The sequence below is a fragment of the Micromys minutus genome (genome assembly GCF_963924665.1).
Source record: "Micromys minutus genome assembly, chromosome: 29".
Lineage (NCBI taxonomy): Eukaryota > Metazoa > Chordata > Mammalia > Rodentia > Muridae > Micromys > Micromys minutus.
This window is the reverse complement of record NC_137964.1, coordinates 30,323,139-30,344,420: the sequence shown is the minus strand read 5'-3', so window position 1 is coordinate 30,344,420 and position 21,282 is coordinate 30,323,139. Positions and strand designations below refer to the sequence as shown.

General features: G+C 48.7%; 1 protein-coding gene across 1 annotated transcript in view; it reads left to right on the top strand.

Annotated features, from left to right (window-relative positions):
• Window positions 1-21,282, top strand: part of KSR2 (kinase suppressor of ras 2) — a gene marked incomplete at both ends in the record, with an annotated part of 327,481 nt that overhangs the window by 233,343 nt on the left and 72,856 nt on the right. The window contains 2 exons of the mRNA XM_080941337.1: window positions 1,885-1,968; window positions 16,854-16,921. Of these exons, the coding sequence (XP_080797463.1) occupies window positions 1,885-1,968; window positions 16,854-16,921 (152 nt within the window). The remainder of the gene's footprint in view (window positions 1-1,884; window positions 1,969-16,853; window positions 16,922-21,282) is intronic.

The window sequence follows — 21,282 nt, the reverse complement described above, 5'->3', positions numbered from 1 at the left end:
AAATGTCAGCACTCGGGACAGGGAGACCTTGGTGTGGCTGTGAGAAATGGTGATGGTCCCGTCGGTGACCAGGTGGAGCAGTGGTTAGGGGCTGAGCTGGGGAGCAAAGGGGAGGGAAGACGAGGACCTTGTAAAATGTTTTCTGGCTCAGCTCCACCTTGCACTGGCCATGATTCCCCCTTCAGCTGACTCCTGGGTTGCTTGCTGCTGTGGTTTATTTCCACCTCTGAATTAACCACGTCTCTGGCTCAGCCACCCCTCCAGATTGGTCACGCCTGTTGCTCAGCCACACCCCTGGCTGGTGACACTCTCACCTCAGCCTCGCCTGGTTGGCATCCACCCCTGGACTTTCTCACCATTTTATCAGAACATGGCGCTGCCCTGCTTCAGACCCTGACATATAGGGGAGTCAGGCAGGCTGGCCAACGTGGGCCTCAAAGTTGGCTTCCTGGCAAGGTGAGGGCCTCCTGGGGACCACCAGCTCCTCAGCCTCATCCCAAATTACCACCCTCCCTGGCTAGATGCCAGGAAGGAGAGTCTCCCGGTCTGGTAAAGAAATGACATTCACACCCCATTCCTCGTGTGGCCGGGTGTAAACGGTACATACACGCTAGCAGCCTAAGCACACAGAGGGGGTGAGGCCCAGGGTCAAGAGTTCAAGAATAGCCTGGGCTTCGTAATAAAACCCAGTCTCATAAAACACACCACTAGCGGCAAAACACATAAAACATCTCACTCTGTCCTTAGAATTATCACAGCAGGAACCAGATAGCAGAGGACGCCCACCCAGGGAGGCAGGACAAGGCTGGAGGGGAAAGAAAACAGTCTACAGGCCCTCACACCTTCCCCCCTTCCTGTGCCGCTACCCAGTGAGCTGGTCTTTTGCCATCCCCTCTCCTGGGCCACCCCAGTGTGCAGAATAGACCTGCTAAACCCTGCTAAGACCCAAAGGGGCTTAGTCAAGCCCACGTCCAAAGCTGGAGAGGGAGCACCAGCCAGACAGCATCTCCGCTGTGAATGTTTGCTTAGCCGTGGCAGCATCAGGCTGCTGACGGCTCACTGTGTTTGGAGGTCTGACCCAGATCCCACAAGAGGGGGCAGCGGAAGGAGGCAGACTCCCCCGCTCAAAGTTCCCTGTGTCTGAGTTATGTAACTGCGTCCAGGTTTCCCCTTTGACACTCGGAGGAGGCAGTGGAGATTAGCCACAACTGCTGCCGACGGGGGCGCAAATTGAAAATGGAAAATTAACTGTGACCTGGGAACCTTCAGTGCTTTTGCCTGGTCCAGCCTCACCTCCTGTTTCAAGGCAGAAAGCACACCACAGTGCCCGGAGCGGGTGATCTGTGAGTTAATCTAACGACTCCCAACCCAAATTGCTGAGCAACCGTGATGTGTTGGGGTTTCCAAACTGTTTGCAGCAGGTGTCAGTGACTAGGAGAAGATGGGGAATGGTTAGAAAAGGCTTTTTCTTTGTTGGGGTCGGGGTCGGGGTGGGGGGATGCTCTGCTACTACTGGATTTGGAGGGTCCATTGCTTTCTTTAACTGGACCTGCCATGAGTAGACCAACTGCAGTGTGTTTGTTGAGTGAATCACTGACTGTACAGAACACTCAAGATAATCATGGTCACAGCCCAGTTCTTTTGAGCATTACCATGTACCAGATGCTACAACACCCTTCAATACACCATCACCTTTACCCCCACTTTACAGGCAAGAAAACTGAGGCTTCATGGTTTGAGCAACTTGATTGAACTCAATTCCCACAGGTCTTGGAACAAACAAGGCTGGAATCCAGGGTTTATAGGCTTCCCATTTTAGGGGTGCATTCTGCCAGGGGTGTGGCCACTGCCTCACCTTTGACCTTTCTTGTTTCTTTCCCACAGGTTTTCCACCAAGTACTGGATGTCTCAGACATGCACTGTCTGCGGGAAAGGGATGCTTTTTGGCCTCAAGTGTAAAAACTGCAAGTGAGTACTTTTCCTTTAAGGGGCGTTTTTCTACCAGATGCCAGCCAGTGCGGGGATGCTCTGGACGTGGGCACTGTCCAGCCAGTATGAGCTCTTGACTCCGAAGAGACGTTTGCCTCACTTTGTATTTCAGAAAGGTCCCAGGTGGAGCTGTGTGCTTGCGTAGGGTATCGAGAACAGTTCTGAGGGAGGCCGGAGCTGAGAGGAGGTGGGGGTGAGGGTGGCTAGCACCATGTGTGGGGCAGGTAGGGGCTCCCACGCACACGTAGGTCCTCTATGAAGTGTTTTCCACAGCCTCATGTGACTGGATGCTTGGCTCCCAGATGATATTTGGGGAATCTGATGATCCTGTTGAACATGAGGTCAAACTGCAGAGGCTGGGCTATAGGAATAAAAGTTCGTTGTCCTAGGCTGGCTCCCTTCCTACCCAGAAGTCTCTGTTTTTTCATTACCGCTATGGCAGAACCTCATGCTCCCACCACCAGGCTTTCCCACCATGGTGGCCTATGTCTCCCGAGGTACAGTCCCCCAGGACTCCTGTCACAGCAAAAGTGACACAGTGTTACTGATCGGTAGGTCCAGCAAGCTTTTCTTCTAGTTGTTCTGTAGTAAATATTTTAAACCCCAAGGGACCTCCAGGGCTTCAGTGTGTCCCTTACAGCTGCTCAGAAACTGACTCCTGTGTCTTACAAGCAGCCACAGACAATTCAGAAATAGTTATGGTCATGGGTGTGGTCCGATAAGACCTTTTTATTTATGAGGACAGTGGACATCATGGCTCCAGCCCTGTGGTTTGCGTGTGTGCACATATTATGTATCCCTTTGCATATATTTGTACACATGTATTCACTAGTTCCTCAGGTTCAACAGTACAAAGCAGACAATTTAACTGATAGGAGACACTATACTGAGTCAGTCTCTACCCCTCCCCTTCTCTCTCCCAGGTATCTTGCAAAATGCCTGTTTGGTGGCTTCATCTGAGTAAGTCAGCCAGGATGAGCTCCCTGATAGCCTGAGCCATAGAGAGGATTAATTATTTTCAGCTCCGGGGGATCCTTTAGTTCCATGGTCTTAGAGTGGTTGGGACAGTAATTGCTATATATTAACATTCTGAGCCAATGTCCTCTGTGATCCCAGGCTCTCTGGTGGCCCCTCAGCTTTATGACTCTGGGATGCACGCACAGGGGCAGGTGCCCCTGTCTGGCTCTGAGGCTGCCTGGTCTCTGAGGTACACCTGTTGCCTTAGAGACTCATCTTGACTGCTTGACTGTATCAACTCATGCTGTGGCCTGTGGAGAAAGGGCTTTCACATCCTCACACCTGCTGTGCGGAGGCTTTGAAGTCAAGTAATTAGGTGACAGGGACACAGCCAGGAGTCAGTGAGGCTGAACACTTCTCAAGCCTTTTCAATTTTCAGCACTAGAGGTGGGACCCAGAGACAGCATTTCCTCCCTGCCTTCTGTTCTAGGAGTAATGAGCAAAGCCCAAGACCCTGCCAAGGGTTTAGAGAGGGAGCTGGGACAGGAGAGAGGGCTGAGATTCTAGAAGCCACCAATACTAAAGTTGGGTCCCATCTCTGCTTGAACTCTTAAGAGGCCGATAATCTTGGCTTTTTTCTCCTCTGAAGAGCATACATGATATTGGCGCCCACCACTGGACAACTGGAGGGAGTCATTGGAATGTCCTCAACTCGCACTGTTATCAAGGAACAACCCCCCCCCACTCCACCTTGTGCAAAATAGCTCCTGGAACATGGAGGAGTGGGTCAGAACTCATATCAATTTTGGTTGGATGGTACCCATGACTTTACCAATGTGCTCAGCCATTTAAAGGTAATAGTAACAGTAGCTGCTGCAGCTGCTCTGGTGTTCTGGCATGTTCTTTTCCAAACCATATTATACCTTTGTCAGCTACATCAGAAACAAGATCCAGGTCCATGATATACTTATGTATGTGCACTGAGGCTGTCAGTTGAAACTCATTCTATGGAGAAAGTCCCAGGGAGCATCAGTTAAGGTGAGAGGGTAGACATTTGTTTGCAAGTGTTTTTCAAGGATTGGGAAAAATGAGGACATATTGAATGGCTTCTAGGAGGGTCAGATGAGGAACAGGAGCAGGCAGTGTGCAGGGTTCATGGTCAAGGACTTAAGATAAGACTCAGCAGAGAAATGTGCCCGAGTGGAGGAGGAGGTTGGAGGTCACTTCTTACAGAAACGGGTAAGAGCACTTAATTAGTCACTTGCTAGCATTACCAGCTGGATACTTAGTATCACAGGGTTAGAAACCCTCATCTGTACTTCTTGGGACCAAAGTGGTTTTAGGTTTGAGATGTGTTCTGACTTTGGAATGTCTGCATAATGCAAATGTTTGCATATCTGAGATGTTTGGGAGATGAGGGCCAAGTCTAAACCCTAAACCTGAACTTCATTTGCATAGTATTTTTGATGAGCTCATATTTTAGCTCTGAGGTTAGGCCTAGATAGTGCTCCACCTGTGGTCCCATGGGTGCTCAGAAACAGTCAAGTCGGAAGCTATTCTGGATTCCAGATTTTTTTGGATTAAGGGTGTTAAACATTAACAAAACATATTAAGGGGGCTCCCAGGCACTTGAAGCAACGACAGGGGATAAAATGGATAAAGCCCCCTCCCCTCATTGGTGGGACATGCCTCTGACTCCTGATGCTACCTCATGCTTATCATGTGATCGGTTCTGTGCCTCCATTTTCTTCTCTCTAAAATGGCTCCGTGGCATTTACCTCAGGAGATGTTTACTGTAGATCATCAACTTGAGAGGACCTAGACTCTCCAGAAAGCATGCCTCCGGGAGTGTCTGAAGTTTCCACATTATATCCGTTGCGACCGGAAGAGCTATCCTACCTGTTGGATGCCTCATCCCATGGGCGGGGCTCCCACGTGGAATCATGGGAAAAAGTGAACAGTGGTGCTTATCTCAGATTCCTGACTATAGGGGGCATGCGGCTGCCGCCTCATTCCCCTGCCTCCATGCCTTCCCCTCCGAGATGGACCACACTCTCAAAAAGTGAGCCGAACTTAATCCTTTCTCCCCCAAGTTTGCTTTTGCTGGTGTTTTGCCACTGCAGTGAGAGAAGTCCCTACTAAAACTGTTAAAAAGAAAATGACGACGTAATTGGCCACTAGATCGCACACTCTACCCTTACCTGGCCTGTTATGAGCTCTAATTAGTGAAAGCTGGCACCGCTGCTGCCTTTGCAAATTAATGTTGGGATAGCCCTCCACCAGGAAGCCAGATATGTCTCCTTCATGCCTAGCCCCTTCCCCCCCCCCAGCTCTCCTCTTAAGTGCCCACTTCCTCTGGAATTATCATCAGCTGTCTTGTTGGGAGTCTGAATAGAGAGATTAATGAGCTAATAGGAAATTAAGGCTCAGAAAGCAATTTCCAGTTATCTAAATCGAGGCAGTTTCATCTAATCGGTTCAGGAGTGTGGAAGGGAGCTGCGTGCAGCGAGGCCGGATGTCAGCACTCGTCCGCATTGTCTCATCCATGCAGACTCAGCTGCCAGGGTTCGCTACTGCAGTGGGTTTCCCGGCTTTTGGTTGTCTGTGTCCCACCCCACTCAGAGCTCCTTCCATAGGGGTCTGAAGCCCTGAGGTCTCATTCACCAGAAACCTTTCTAGCTTCCCCTCTCTGTCTCTCTGTCTTTGTCTCAGTGTAGCTCAGGCCAGCCTACAACTCAGCTAGACAGACCAGGCTGACCTCTAACCTATGTCATCCTCCTGCCTCAGACTCCCCATTTCTAGGCTTACAGATGTGTGCCACCACATCTGGCTTCACCCAACTTCTTGTAGGTGAACCGTCATTTACACAAGAGCATTCTGAGTGGCTCTCGTGGTAGGAAAAGAAAATTGGAGCCAAAATGCACTTTTCTTTCTGTCGGGGCCACTACTATTGTGATAAAGATAGGGCTGGGATTAGAGAGATGTCTCTGTGGGGAAGAATGCTTGATGCTCTTTCAAAGGACCTGAATTCAAGTTTCAGCTTCCCCATTAGGCTGCTCACCAGATCAGACACCCTCTTGTGTCCTCTGAGCGACCTGCACACATGCGCACACACACGCACATATACACATGCACATAATAGTAACTTTTATAAAGAAGACGAAATTATCCCAAGCCACCAATAGAGATATAACATTTAAACTAATCCTGCTTGTTTTAGCTGCCACACCAGGCTTTAGCACCAGGGCACCTAGCTCTCAGTGGTGTGGTGATTCTGTGTGTGTGGCCTAGGAGTGACAACAGAAAAAGTCTGTACACACTGTCAGATAGAGAGACACCTTTGTCACTGGTTTAGAGAAACAGGTTTGCAGAATAAATGAACCGCTCCCTACACTATCCAGGTTCGGCATGTCTGCGGTTAGTCATTTACCCAGCAGTACCGCAGATGCATTACCAAACCTTCATGCTCTGCTGGCAATATTTCCACCTTAAGGTTTTAAGATGACTTACTTACGAGAGTTTCCAACCCCATAATTACTGAATGATTATAGCTGTTAGTGCCCTGATTAGCCTGGGACTTTCCCCATTCTAGCCAAAGTCTCAAGTGCTTGAACAAACTCCTAGGTCAGCCCGGAGTTAGACACCTTGCCACAGAGGCAGGTTGGTGCTAGCCAAAGCATTCATATGCTCCTATTAAGGTCAGCACCAGCCTCCACAGGCGTGAACCCCTAGTCAATTCTTTAGTAAGCTGGGCAGCAGCCTCACTGAGATGCTAAGTCAAGTGTTCTGCCTTTCCTGGGCTCTTTGGATGCCTACCCCGTCCAAGTCCCCTGGCTGCCTGTGGCGGCACAAGCTGACTCTGCTTTCTTTCCACACTGGCGGTCACTCATTTGCACTTAGATGGGGCTCCTTGGCCCTTTTACAGTTCGATTGCATTGCAGGATCCGCTCACCGCATTTTCGATCTCCGTGTGCCCTGTACAGACTCCTTACCTGTGTGTCCTGAGACATCGGCATACAATATCTTGCTTGCAAAAATGCTTGGTTTACAAAATGGCTGTAGCCACAGGTGATAGGGAAGTGAGAAGTGAAAGGAGCTAGGTTGGTGTGGGAGCTCGCTGCTCCACCCTTACCAAACTGGAGACCCATGGGTGCAGCTGCTGCAGCTGCCGTGGAGTTCCTGGAGGCCTGGGAGGCTGTCCACGAGGCAGGATGTTGGCAGGATGTAATTACGAGCATGCGTTTTGGAGATCGCCCGCTTGAAGCCTGAACTCGCTTTTCCATGAATAGAAACACTTCACTTCTTGCAAAAAAAAAAAAAATTCTGGGAATTAACCATCTCTTATGTGCAGTAGTTTTTATTACTGTAGGGGGGAAATATGAATCCTATTATAGTTGCGTGTAAGAAAGAGATTCATGTAATTGGGAATTGGGTGGGGTCATGGTAATAATCATGGTAGTGATGACGGGTATGGTGATGATGGTGGTAGTGGCGATGGTGAGGATGAGGATGGTGGTGATGGTGATGGTAATATTAGGCACTGAAGCCTCATCTCATTGCAGGCATTTTGCTAAACACTTTAAGAGCGTGCTCCCATTTCATCCACAAACCTGGAAGGTGGGCAGGGACTACATGTCACAGATGAGGAAACCAAAGCCTCAGAAGTCTCTCAGGGTAGGCATATCTGTCACTCAAACACAGATGCCCTTAATCCAACTCCTTGGACACTTCCGTGGGGACCAAGGGCTGGCCACAGAGCAACTGCTGCCTCCTGTTCTGCTTCCCTTGAAGTATGCAGGGCAGACTGTGAGAATCTGGGCTCAGCTGTAACCTTGGACCAAAGCTTTTCCCTCCATCTTTCTAGGGTGCCACACCCTCCCTTCCAGACATCTTTCCTGGAAGGTTTTGACAATTTCAGGATCAAAAGTTATGTTCCAGTGAGGTCAAATTGTTGGAGAACAGAGAATATGAGGGAGGAAGCAAAGAAGAAAGATAGGAAGGAAGGAAGGAAGGAAGCAAGGAAGGGAGGGAGGGAAAAAGGAAGGAGGGGAGAAAGAAGGCAGGCAGGGAGCGAGGGAGGGAGAAAAGGAAGAAGGCAGGGAGGGAGGAAAGGGAGGTGGCAGACCCTCCTAAGCCACACAGGGAACCAGAATTGGATTCCACAGTAAGGGGGCCCTTGGGGGGGTTGGAGGATCCTGACACACTGAGAATGGTATCTGGGAAGCCTCGAGTCAGAGAACCGGGAAGAGCTGACCTCTATCCCAGGAGCAGACAGAAAGAAAGGTTTCCTCCTATCCTTGCCCCACCCTGCATCCTTTTCAGGAAGCCTGCTTGGAAAGGTGATTTAATATGCAAAAAGAGGAAGAGAGGAACAAATTGGTTTAACCTCACTTGGTCAGACAGGCGGGAAAAGAGAAGAAACATCTCCCGTGTCTGGGCTCTTCCGCTTTGCCCTGAGGCTCAGATGGGAAGAACCTGGGTTAGCACACAGAAATGGCTGGTGAGGCTGACAGGATTAGCCAGACGCTGAGATGACAGCCCTGGAAAGGCAGGTGGAACCCCAGCTGAGCTCTGCCCACATCCCCCCCCCCCATGCCTCAGTTATAGAGCATTGTCTGCCCATCAGGAAATGGACATTTCCCCCAATCAGATCACCCTGCCCCTGTCTTTGAAAGAGCAGCTAGTGGGCCAGTCAATCGATCGGATGACTACTTGCTACAAAGTGGGTTTCCAGGGCTCCCAGGAGTGTCTGTTGGGATGGAGGACTTGTCTCAGCATCTGAGGTAGAGAATCACTGCCTGAGGGGATTCCTAGGTGGGATTTGGAGTTTCCAACAGAAAATGGGGTCAGGAGAGGATTCTGACCCCGGTCACTTCCTGATGGTGCTGATGTGGTCAAGTCAGTGGCCCAGTTTGAACCTTGGTGTCTTCCGGAGGTAAGTGAGGAAAGTCACACATCCTGCCTCTCCAGGTTTCAGAGCTTACTGGATAGGAGTAAGGTGCCAAGGATGGATACATGACACAGAGTAGGTCTTCAAAAAGCCATGGCCACTCTCCTGCTTACTGTGGGAGCAACCATAATTATTGGTCCTTTGCTAGGGTGACTTTTTCAGACTAGAAAGATGGGCTGGCTAGAATACGGAGAGTCCTAGCATGAACATGGAATTGGGAGCCACTGGGGTTTTCCTTGGCCAGGCGGTGACCCAGACTCTCTCTATGCATGCTAGGAATAGACTCCAGTTGTGCAAAGCTTCAACCTGTTCAGTGCAGCTGACAATGCTTACCTTCCCTCTGTGCCCAACTTACTGGATCACCTTACTGGCATGACCAAGTATGCCTCTTTAATGACCTGCTTGCATGGGTCTGGGTTTGACCCTGACTGTAGAAATGGGATCTCAAACAAGACAACATGCTACTTAATGGGGTTTTAAATGTTGACTTCGTCTTGTGTTTCTTCAACCCTCAGTACTGAATGAATTTAGTCTTGGTGGGGAGGAGGACTGTGTCCCTTTCACAAGAAGGAAGGAGAAGGGTGGGGGGGGGATCCAGCTAACTCAGCAGAGGCTGAGAAGAGGGTGGGCCTCAGACTCAGATGCAAGACAGGAGCTGCCGGAGTTTTCGAATGGTAAGTCAGAGAGATCCCCAGACACCAGGGAAAGGTCCTAGGTGCAGAGAAGTCACCCAGGGGCTGAGGAAATGGTGCAGACAGTAAAATGTTTCTCCATAAAATAAGAGTACTTAGATTGATCTCCAAAACCACTGCAAAAAAGCCAGGTGTGGTAATCATGATGTGGTAGTCCAGGTATGGTGGTCCAGGTGTGGTGGACCTAATATGGAGGTCCAGGTGTGGTGATCCAGGTGTGGAGGTCCAGGTGTGGAGATCCAGGTGTGGTAATCCAGGTGTGGAGGTCAAAGTGTGGTGGTCCAGGTGTGGAGGTCAGGTGTGGTAGTCCAGGTGTGGAGGTCAGGTGTGGTGGTTCAGGTGTGGTAGTCCAGGTGTGGAGGTCAGGTGTGGTGGTTCAGGTGTGGTAGTCTCAGTACTAGAGAGGTGGAAACTGGCCTTTTTTGCCAGGTAGCCTAGATCACAGTAAGTTCCACATCACAGTAAGACACTCTGTCTCACAGAACATGTTGAATGGCTCTTGAAGAATGGTACCCAAGGTTGACCTCTAAATTCCAAGTATATATCCATGAATGAGATCATATACCTCATCCCTACTTACCCATACATGTGAACATACAATGCACCCATACACACACACATGTGAACACACACACACAGAGAAAGACAGAGAGACACACACAGAGACAGAGAGAAAGACAGACACAGAGAGACACACAGAGACAGAGAGACAGAGAGATTTGGGCTTCATAGTCAGGCTGACCTGAACAGGCTTCAACTCTCTGCATTTCTTAACTGTGTGACCAAAGGGACAAGAATGGGCAAATGCCTGAGCAGGGTCACAACAGGGTCCAGGAAGGCCCTTCATCTCTGCAAACATACTGTGGGTCTGCACAGGGTGCCACTCCGCCCTGTGTGAGCTGAGCATCTCAGAGAGGAATCATGCCAAACCTCCTCCAAAGATGGTTAACTTTCTTGTAATTCCGAGGCTTACTTAATAGGATAAACTTTAGTTCTAAGGAAAAGTTGCTTGTGTGGAACATAGTTCCCCAAGGGAGCTGCTGGGTAAATGAGACATTTTCTTCATCGGATGACAAAATCTGAGTCAGCCTGATCAAGTCACTACCTGAGCAGCCAAGGTAGACAAATGGCCATCTCTATGCTTGCCTGGGCCGCACAGTGAGTTTCAAGCCGGCCCTGGCAATTTAGCGAGACCCTGTGTTTAAAAATATTAAAGAGAAGTAAGGAGGGTGCTGGGAGCCTCGATCTACAACTGGATGCTTGCCTGGCATGGGCAAGGTCTTAGATTCACTTCCAAGACAAAGTAGATGTCGTGAATAAGTCGCTGGGCCCAACCGCATCTCCAGTTTCTCCTGCATCCTCTTGTTCACTCCGAGTTAGGATTTCAGAATCCGTCTGTCTCCTACAAGGAACAGGGACATTTAAAAAATAAACAGTCTAGGACTCAATGAAGATACTTGATTTTTTTTTGGGGGGGTATACTTTTTTGAGATGAGGTCTTGGTAGGAAATCTGAGTTGGCCTGGGGTTCACATCTTCAAAACTGAGAGTACAGGTGGATGCTGCCCAGCTTGGCCAGACTCAGGACCAGTTGAGCAAGGACCACCACGTGTATGTATGCTTGTGTGTATCTAATGTATGCTGTATGTATCTAATGTATGCTGTGTGTATCTAATGTATGCTTGTGTGTATCTAATGTATGCTGTGTGTATCTAATGTATGCTGTGTGTATCTAATGTATGCTGTGTGTATCTAATGTATGCTTGTGTGTATCTAATGTATGCTGTGTGTATCTAATGTATGCTTGTGTGTATCTAATGTATGCTTGTGTGTATCTACTTACCCTGAGCAATCACGCTGCAGTATATAGGTGCGGGTATGGATGCAGACATTTCAAAGTCAGGAAGACCGAGGCCCAAGAAAATAGCAGAAAGGTGGGGTTCTTGCCTGCATACAGAAAGTATATTACCAGCTTCCTACCATGAACCAATGGCCATGCTGGGCACTGGGACGGTGTTGGGGAAAGCACAAGAAGAAGAAAGATAAATCCCTTCCTCACAGGCCTTTTTGTCTGGGGAGGGGTGTGTATCAAGGTGTCTGAACCCAATTGTGTGACTTCAGCTGAACACCTTGCTCCTCACCCCACTGTTTAAAAAAATGCCTCTTAGAAGTATTAGCAACCGGATGTGGAACTTGTTTTGTGGGCTCTGCAATGGGAAGGACCTTGTTCCTTTCAGAGGCTCCCATTGATAATAACTAAACCATTACATATGTGTCCGGAGCCCCTACTATGTGCCACTCCATGTACCTACTATGTAACACACCACTGTGACATGACATGTTTCGTCATGTCACTGAACGTGGGCTAACCCTGGCACGGCTCTCTGCTCAGATCCCTAGAAGCCAGGCAGGAAGAGGAGCAGCTGGATGCATAGGCAGGTAAGTAGTATATCTTGTAATCGGCTGTGACTGGGCATGGCAGGGTATGGCTTTCTGATTGGAGGGGAGTCAGGGAGGGTTCCCTGGAGGAAGCTGTGGCTGAGCTGATCTGGGAAGGTAAACGGGAGCTAGCAGCGCTGTGTCAGGAGGACCAGGCAGGAACAGCAGGGATGCTCAGGGTGAGGGTGCTTAGAGAATGAGCTACTCTATGAGGAATGGATGCTTGGTGATGCGGGAGCTTTGGCTATGGCTCTGGGATCAAGTGGCAGAGGGATGCCCTGGAGAAAGAGAATAAGAATATTCCCCGAGGTTTGCTGGACCTCAGTATGAGACTGACTTTTATCCTGAGAGTAAGGATGGACAAAGGCAGGGCTTGTAGACAGAGGGGATGCTGGGTAAGCCACAGTAGAAGGAGCCACAGTGGGCTTGTAGACAGAGGGGATGCTGGGTAAGCCACAGTAGAAGGAGCCACAGTGGGCTTGTAGAAAGAGGAGATGCTGGGTAAGCATTGTAGACAGAGAGAATGCTGGGTAAGCATTGTAGACAGAGAGAATTCTGGGTAAGCTGCAGATGTGTCAGTAGAAGGAGCCACAGTCTCCCTATGTCTCTCATCTGCTTCCTACCCTTCCTCTACTTCCTGTAGCCCAATCCCAACTTATGTGTTCCAGGGCTTCTTGCAATGTTGTCAAACCAAACCCCTTGCCATTTCTAGTGGGCTCATTGCTCTGAATGCCCCAGCCGGAGCCTTCCAGACTTATTCTGGCTTCCTGGAACCTCTCAATTGAGCCAGTGTTTCTAGAATGTTCTTGGGAAGCTCTTGGCACAGGAGACTGACCATTCTATCCCTGGCTACTCAACAGCCCAGCAGGGTCCAGCTCGCCATCAGAGATCAGCTGAAGGAAGACTCCACGTAAATGCTTGGTGGTCAAGAGTTGGGGATGCGCACTGGTCTGTGATTCAGACCCTTAGACCCAGGGACAGCATGATGACACCTTAAGGCTCTTCTCTCCATGAGAGAATGAGGGAGGGGAAGGGTAGACTTGCAACCCTTTAGAGGTGTGAGTGTTCTCCCCACCCCCACCCCCGAAAGAGGAGAATCTCACAACCCAAAGAAAGGCTTTACTGGTCTTGTCCACATCCAGAGATGATGCGTGAAGGAAGGCTGGCAGGCGGGTCCCAGAAGCAGTGGGTCAGAGCTGAACCCAGGTTCTCACATCCTGCTCTGCATGGGAAGCAGAGAGGCAGTCTGTGGTCCTACTACGTGGCCAGCCCTTGCCCTTGCAAGTTAAGTGTCTGGTCTTTGAATCACACAGACCTGTGTTTTGACAATCTTACTACCTTCTGTGATATTTTGTGCCAGGAATTTGCTCCTGAGGCCTCAGTTTCTTTTTCTGTAACATGGGGATAGAGGCCTCTCCAAATAATATCCAAAACACAGGGTGAGCCAGGATCCATGGCATGAACATTCCTTATGTATACATGTAAACATATGGATATACATACATATACATACAGGATGTCACATCATGAGACACCCATATGTTATTAGCATGCAACCATGAAAATCAGATGCATGTACATGATATCACAGGAGATATCTGAAAGACCAGGATAGCTGAAAGTTGTTCAAAGGGACACATATCTAGCAAGTTCACAAACCATGACCCTCAAAGCAACAAGAGCTGTCACTCAGGGGCCATTGTGGCTTCATTTAATCCAACTTGAGACGGATATCTCTTCGAACCTTTCCAGAAGGGTTTAACTGGGGCAGGAAAACCCCTTCAGCATGTGGACAATGCCATTCCGTGGGCTGGGGTTCCTGCTGATCTCACATTAATAAAATTTCTACTGCCCTAACTAGGGGCAGGGTCTGTGTTCTAGTGTTGAACCCCAACAACACCACAGGTTTTAATGAGCTAAGCTGGAAATGTTCTGCACCAACTGGGTACTTGGGACACATGCTAACATGCAGATGAGTTTCTGTGTTTGAGGAGGAGAGAGCTCACAAGGGAACACATCTTTGATTCGGGCATGGGGTACTGTGACAAACCGAGACAGGATCAAAGGGCAGAGTGGCATGGGTAAGTAGAAGCCCTTAGGAGGAACCCGAGTGAACAGGTGGAAGAGGGAGCCAGACACAAGCAGGGCAGGTGCTGGTGGGGTGTAATTACAGGCATGAGTCAGAGATCGCCCACCTGAAGCCTGAGCTCCCCCAGGAATAGAAACACTTCACTTCTCGAAGAACCCATCCTGGGAGTTAGCCATTCCTTGAGTGCAGCTTTTCGAGGGGTGATCATAGTTCTCCCACTAATAATGATGATGGTGGTGGTAGTGATGATGGTGATGATGATGTTGATGGTGGCATCTTGTGGAACATTTCCCAAGCAGCATATCATTCAATCCTCACAGTGTACATGTACTCAGAATGTATTTTGGGCTGACTTCAAACTCCCAATGACCTCTGCCTTCTGAAAGCTAAGCTTACAGGTGTGTACCACTGGGCCTGACTTTGGGGTCTTTTGAGATAAATTGTATTGTGCTCTCTTGTTGATGGTAGAGGTATCTTGAGTAAGGAAAGTGTTGGTTTTTTTTTTTAACTTACAGTTTCTGGATTTTCTGCATGGGGCAAGAGCACAGAGACTGACGTGTTCATGTGAGAGAAAGTAGTAAAGCAGTCTGGACACAGGGGGACTTCCGAGCCCTCCCCTAGTGACCTACATCCATCAGCCAGGCCTCACCCCTTAAAGACACCACAGCCGTCAAACTTGCACTCCAAGCTGGGGACCAAATGTTCAAACTATAAACCTCTGGGGGACGCTTCAGACTCAAAACACAGCAATAAGTTTATTAGAAGACGAAATCTCCACTTTACTGTGAGTGGAAAAACTACATCCTCTGCCATTCATGTAAGGTGACCTGGAAACAGGTACTCAGATGGAAGAAGGCAGCACCAGGTACCCTGTGATAATATTCCTTGTCCATCCGTGGCTGGGACTGGCCAAGCATTTGAAGACCTTCTCCCCAGGGGAGAGAAGGATGGGAAAAAGAGGTCAATGGTTTGGAGCTCTCTGGGTGCTCGAAGACCCCAGGCCTAAAGTCTTCATAAGAGAATCCAGGGCTTCTCTCAGAGCCAGGAAAGATGGTTTAAAAAAAATAGGGAAACAGTGCATACATGTACAGCAAGCAGACTAGCACTTCCCCAGTGTCTGACCCTTCTGGGTTACTCTAGGGCTTGTTCTAGTCTCCCCTCAGATATGCCAATTCTTTGAAGAATCCAGGAGAAATTTCCAGAAAGCACTAATGTGGCTGGATGGGAAACACTGTGTAGAGTACCACGTGTTGAGTACTAGACTTCTGGTCTGTTCTGTGCCTAGGTGTTCTAACTATGTTATGGAGAGGTCAGTCAACTTTAGAGGGGAGAAACACACTCGAAATTCTATGTAGTGGTTGGGACTTTCTACTTAGTCCTAAGATACTGGGAGCCCAAGGGCAGTCACCTGGCAAAAATGTGAACCATTGGAAATTTGGCAGCTGTACATAAAATGTCAGGGGGAGGGGGGATCCAGAGGGTCTACATGGAGCCTATATGGTATCTTGCATGCAGTGTCCATCTGGTTTATATAAAGTACAGTCATTTGCAGTGATGGGGGAGGGGTGGCATTAACCTTGGGAAGTCTGTCAATGTGGTAGGAAAGCAAGCAATACCTTAGGTTTGTCTAAAAGAAACCGACCTGCCCTCTCTGCTCCTGGATGCCTGCTAATGATTGTGTCTGAAAGGGAAGCTTTCGTTTGATAACTCACATAGTCTTTAGGATAGATGAGAGACTACCTCAGGGCTTTGTTGTGAGTTAGCACCTCAGGGCTTCGTCCAGGGCATGCTGGCTCATGTCAGTGTTCCCACTGAGAAAGCAGGAATGATAATAATAGCCATTTCTTACTGTTGTAAGATTCAAAGGAAACAGTGTATGGAAATTGTATAACATGGTGAGTAGGGAACGAATCTCTGAGTACTCGGCAATGATGATTAGGGTTGGGGTGTTACTTTCGATGATGATGATGATAATGTTGATGATATTGATGATATATTGATGATGATGGATATAGACCATTTATTCTAAGCACATTTTAGTGCATAAAGTCAACACGGATACTGTTGGTAAAGCCATTGCTACTTTCTGGACCACCCAGGGTGGGACTGGAAGAGTGGCACTTGACAGCCTCTCTCCTGAGTTATCATCTGGGTTGCCAAGCATCACTTTTGGGGTTGCTGCCTCCAAGCATTTTACATACTGCTATCCACAGGGCCTAGAGTTTTCCAGACTACTGGGGCATCTCATTTGCCCATCTGCTTCTTCCTCCACTCATCCACCCATTCATCCATCTGCCCTTCCATCCCTCCATCTATCTGCCTGTCCATCTACCAGTTAACACATCCATTTATTATCCATCCACATATATGTATATTCATTTACTCCATTAGTCCATACTCACCCATCCATCTATCATCCACTCATCCATCCATCTATCATCCACCTATCCATCCACCCATCTATCCACCCACCCATCTATCCACCCACCCATCCATCCACCCATCTATCCATCCACCCATTTATTCATCTACTCACCCACCCATCCATCCACCTACCCACCCATCCATCTACCCACCTACCCATCCATCCATCCACCCACCCACCCACCCACCCACCCATCTACCCATCCATCCATCCATCCATCCACTCATTCACCCATCCATTCACTCCATCCCCATCCCCACCCATTCATGTCCACCAAACCGTCCACCCATCTTTCCTTTTCTCTGTCTTTCAGGTTAAAGTGCCACAATAAATGCACCAAAGAAGCCCCACCCTGCCACCTCTTGATCATCCACCGAGGAGGTAAGTATTTAACACTTGTCACCCTGAGGTGGGCTCTCATCCAAGGCACCCTTTCCACCCAGCACGATTCCAGATCCCTAGATCCTTGCCCACTCAATTTCTTTTCTCTTTGAAGCTTCTTTCTTCCTGCCATGTTCCTTACCCATTCCAAGTCCTGCCATGACCATCTCTTGCTTTTCCACCAGGCCTTCTAATCTTTTAGTACCTGCTACCCCTTCCTTGTCTCTAGTCCTAATTCTCTCCCCCTTCTTTCTTTCTATTCCATTGCTCAAAAAAAGAACATGGTCTTTAATATGGTGTGATCCAGGCTCACTCAGTTGATCTTGCAGAAGTGGCCTTGGAGAGGAGTCTGGCTCAGGGCAGAGTTGTTTTAGACCATCTGTGTGTCCTCTGCTCTGGGGTCCTGAGAGTGTCTGGGTTAACTTGACCAAGCTGGCAGCCTTTTACAACTAGATCCATTCAGCTGGGAGGAAAAATGTTGCGCTCTCTGCCACAGACATGGTGGGTGACAACAGCTTGTTGTAAAGTCTCATAGCCCCCACTCTCAAAATAATTCCCTAATTTTCATCCTCAGGATGAGCTCTTAATTCTGTGCTGTGGGATAAGAAGCTATTGGCCACAGCTGATTATTTAATGTAAGACTCTTGAGTATGAGCTAAAGACACATGTTCTATTACTGAGTCTCAGGAGCACACCCTGGAACTCAGGAGCCACACCTTAAAGCTAGCAGCCACATCTCAGGGCTCAGGAGTCATGTGTGGCTGCTGCATTGGGTGGTGGCAGAGAGAGGCCAATTTCATCCCTGCAGAGATCTCTCCTGATGATGCCACTCTTTCTTGTGAGGTCCAAACTCTGCTCCTAAGATGCTGGTCGGTGTAAATGCCCAGATGTTGCAGCCTGAAGAGCTCAGGCCATGAGCTTCCTGATGCCTTTCTCTGGGGCCAGATGATTAATAAAGCATCAATGCTGTGGTTTCTTATAACCTCTCCTTTATGGTCCTATCCTGTACCTGGCTCCTCCGTTCTCATTGCCCTTTAGGCTATCCCAGGCTAAATTGCATGATGTAGACCTTCCATCCACCCCTGAAAGGAAGTAAATGCCAGGTATTGTCCTTTGAGAATTTCTCTAAAGGCTCCTTCTCTCTCCCCTCACCATGTCATCTTGTCTGTGGTGGCCATCTGTGTATTTCTCTTTTCCTTTAAGAATGCTTGCTTGCCAATTTCTTCTTCTTCTTCTTCTTCTTCTTCTTCTTCTTCTTCTTCTTCTTCTTCTTCTTCTTCTTCTTCTTCTTCTTCTTCTTCTTCCTTCTTCTTCTTCTTCTTCTTCTTCTTCTTCTTCTTCTTCTTCTTCTTCTTCTTCCTTCTTCTTCTTCTTCTTCTTCTTCTTCTTCTTCTTCTTCTTCTTCTTCTTCTTCTTCTTCTTCTTCTTCTTCTTCCTCTTCTTCTCTCTCTCCTTCTCTCTCTCTCTCTCTCTCTCTCTCTCTCTCTCTCTCCTTCCCTCCCTCTCTCTTCTCTCTCTCCTTCCATCCCTCTCCCTTTCCCGCCTTCCCCCTCATTCTCTGTCCCTACAATGTTTTTTTAATTATTTATTAAAGCATCTCAGACTGTGTGCTCTGAAACCGCTCACCTTCCCCACCTCCTTCCATCACCAGCCTCCTATCCCTCCCCACTCAGCTTTGAGATCTTTCTTCTCCCCCCGACCCCCATCCCCACTAAGTCCAGTCTGTGTCACCCAGCTAGTCTTGCCATCAGAGCCTACCCTGGTGTGAGGCTAATCTACCAGGGGTCACATCATTAAAGAAATGAAACTTCTCCCTGGGGTTTCAAGGGAAGTTCCCTTTCGGGCTTGATCATGTTCTCTCCTTTCAATGCTTAATCAAGGCCTGATCTTGCCCCCCCACCCCCATTGGAGATCATCCTCTCCCAGTTAAACTTTTTCCCACAGGGCAATCCCACATCATCTCCTTCCCCCAAAGCAATGAACCCACAGTCTTCTTGACTCTTTCTAACAAAAGTGTGCATGTGTGTGTGAACTTCCTGCCCCTGCCCCAGATGCTGAATCAACACCTGCCTTTTTGAATTGGATATGGTGAAGGTGGGGGGGAGGGTCCTATGCACATCTCAAGCTGGAAGCATTGTTCATGAACAAGAGTTGTACCAACTCGATGCTGACGGGGGTGGAGCGAACATTCCAGATGAGAGAAGCTAGGTGGATGAAGTCTGGCATTCTGGAAAGTCCAGGCAGGTGCTGCTCAGAGAGTGTGAGCAACTACAGTATCCAGGCAGGCAGACTTATGTCCCCTGTGTTTGTGACATTCAAGTAGAAGCCTGTGTAGTTTTAGGTGCCGACTTCCTGGCCAGCTGTCCACCACAGCCCCATCTCCTGGTTGGATAGAACCTCAGACCCGCCAGAGAGCAATCTTAAGGCACAAACTTTAACAAAGCTGGATCTCCATCAGATTTGCTCAGCTCAGACTCAGTATACACCCAGTTTGAGAATGAACCTAAGAGAGGCTTCAGGCAAGAAGTGAGTTTTCCCTTAAAGCAGGCTCAGAGCTGTCAGAGAAGGTTGGTTTTTGATGTTTTCCCACCTGGGTCTCCATGATGAGAGAAGGAAGGGAGTACTCTTTGGCTCTTTCCTCTCCTGCCTCTTCCTGCCCCCAAACCTTAACACACTTAACATGGCTATTTTGAAACTCGAGTTCACACAGCTCCTGAGCTCCCATCCGAGGTCAGTATCACAGGGGAACTTGCCTCCCACTGAATCCTGCACCATAGCGGGTGCTTTGAAGGTTAACTCCCCCAGGAAGTTGAGACCCTGGTTGTAGCAGGGTGAGCCCCCCCAGAGTCTGGTATTTGGAGAAGGCCTCCTTCCTCCCACCCATCTTCAAGGCCAAGCTCCCTGGGCCCCAGGAGGGCTGGTGTCTTGCAAGAAAATCAAAGAGAACTTTCCTGAAGAAGTCCACTGGCATCTTGCGGTCCCCCACCTCCCTGTTGGTGGGAAGTTGAAAATAGAGTCTGTTTCCATGGTAATAGCAGCTCAGGCTAAGCAGAGAAATTAAATCCCTGGGTCAGAGCAAAGCTTTAATTCCACATCCTCCCTCCCAAGCCCCCAACAAAACATACAACTAACGAGGAGAGGTGCTAGGCAGGCAAATCTGAACTTGAGCGTACGGTCGCACGCTGTGTTCCTCATGAGTGACAGAAATAACAGAGGCAGGCACTTGAGGATGGAGTCCTGCCCCTCAGGAAACAACTGTTTAAGCATCACTTGCCTGTGCGCCCAGCTCTGGCTCTGGCTGTGATACCCAAGGGGAATGGCTGGAGGAGCTGAGACATTATTGTTGGGGTCCATAGTTATTGGGACAAATGTGGTCTAGCCTATGGCTGTTCTTTTACTCCTGATAAACTCCACACGTAACAAAAGACATCCTAAGACATATGATGGACAGGTGTCCATCATGACGAATGCGCAGACTGCAGGCCTTCAGGAATCAGGGACCTCTCTCTTACATTGCAAGCGAAGTTCAAGGCTGACGTGAAAGGTTTCAAGTTGTATCCAGTAGCATCTGTGGGGGAGAAACACACATGCACACACACACACACACACACACACACACACACACACAAGAAAATAGCTTCCCATTTCTGTTGTTCAAAAACATGTATGAGGGGAGAGGTAATTAAAATAAGAAATGTCTGGAAAAAATGTGCAGATGCTGGCTGGGGTGGTGGCTCAGTTGGTAAACTAGTCCCTGCTATTCTGCCACACATGCTGAAGACCTGGGCTTAGAGCCCCAGATGTCATGTCAAAATGCCAGGGTGACCAGACACACCTGTAACCCCAGTGCTGGGGATGGGAGTCTAGGTGGGCAGAGCCTTGAAGCTCATTGGCTAGCTAGTGTAGCCCAAACCATGAGCTCCAGGTTCAGTAGCAGAGCCCATCTCAAAAAAATTAAGGGAGGGCTGGAGAGATGGCTCAGTGGTTAGAGCACTGACTGCTCTTCCAGAGGTCCTGAGTTCAAGTCCCAGCAACCAGATGGTGGCTCACAACCATCTGTAATGGGATCCAATGCCCTCTTCTGGTGTGTCTGAAGAGAGCTGCAGTGTACTCATAGACATTAAATAAATACATAAATTTTAATAAAAATATTAAGGGAACATGAGATTCAAGGAAAGACCTAGAGTGACCCCCAGGCCACCACAGCCACATACACACTCACATGTACACATACACACACCCACATTTATCCCCACACATACCCATGTGACATATCTAGAGTAACAAGTACCTGTGTTAGTATACCTTGTATGAACCTACACACACACACACACACACACACACACACACACACACACACA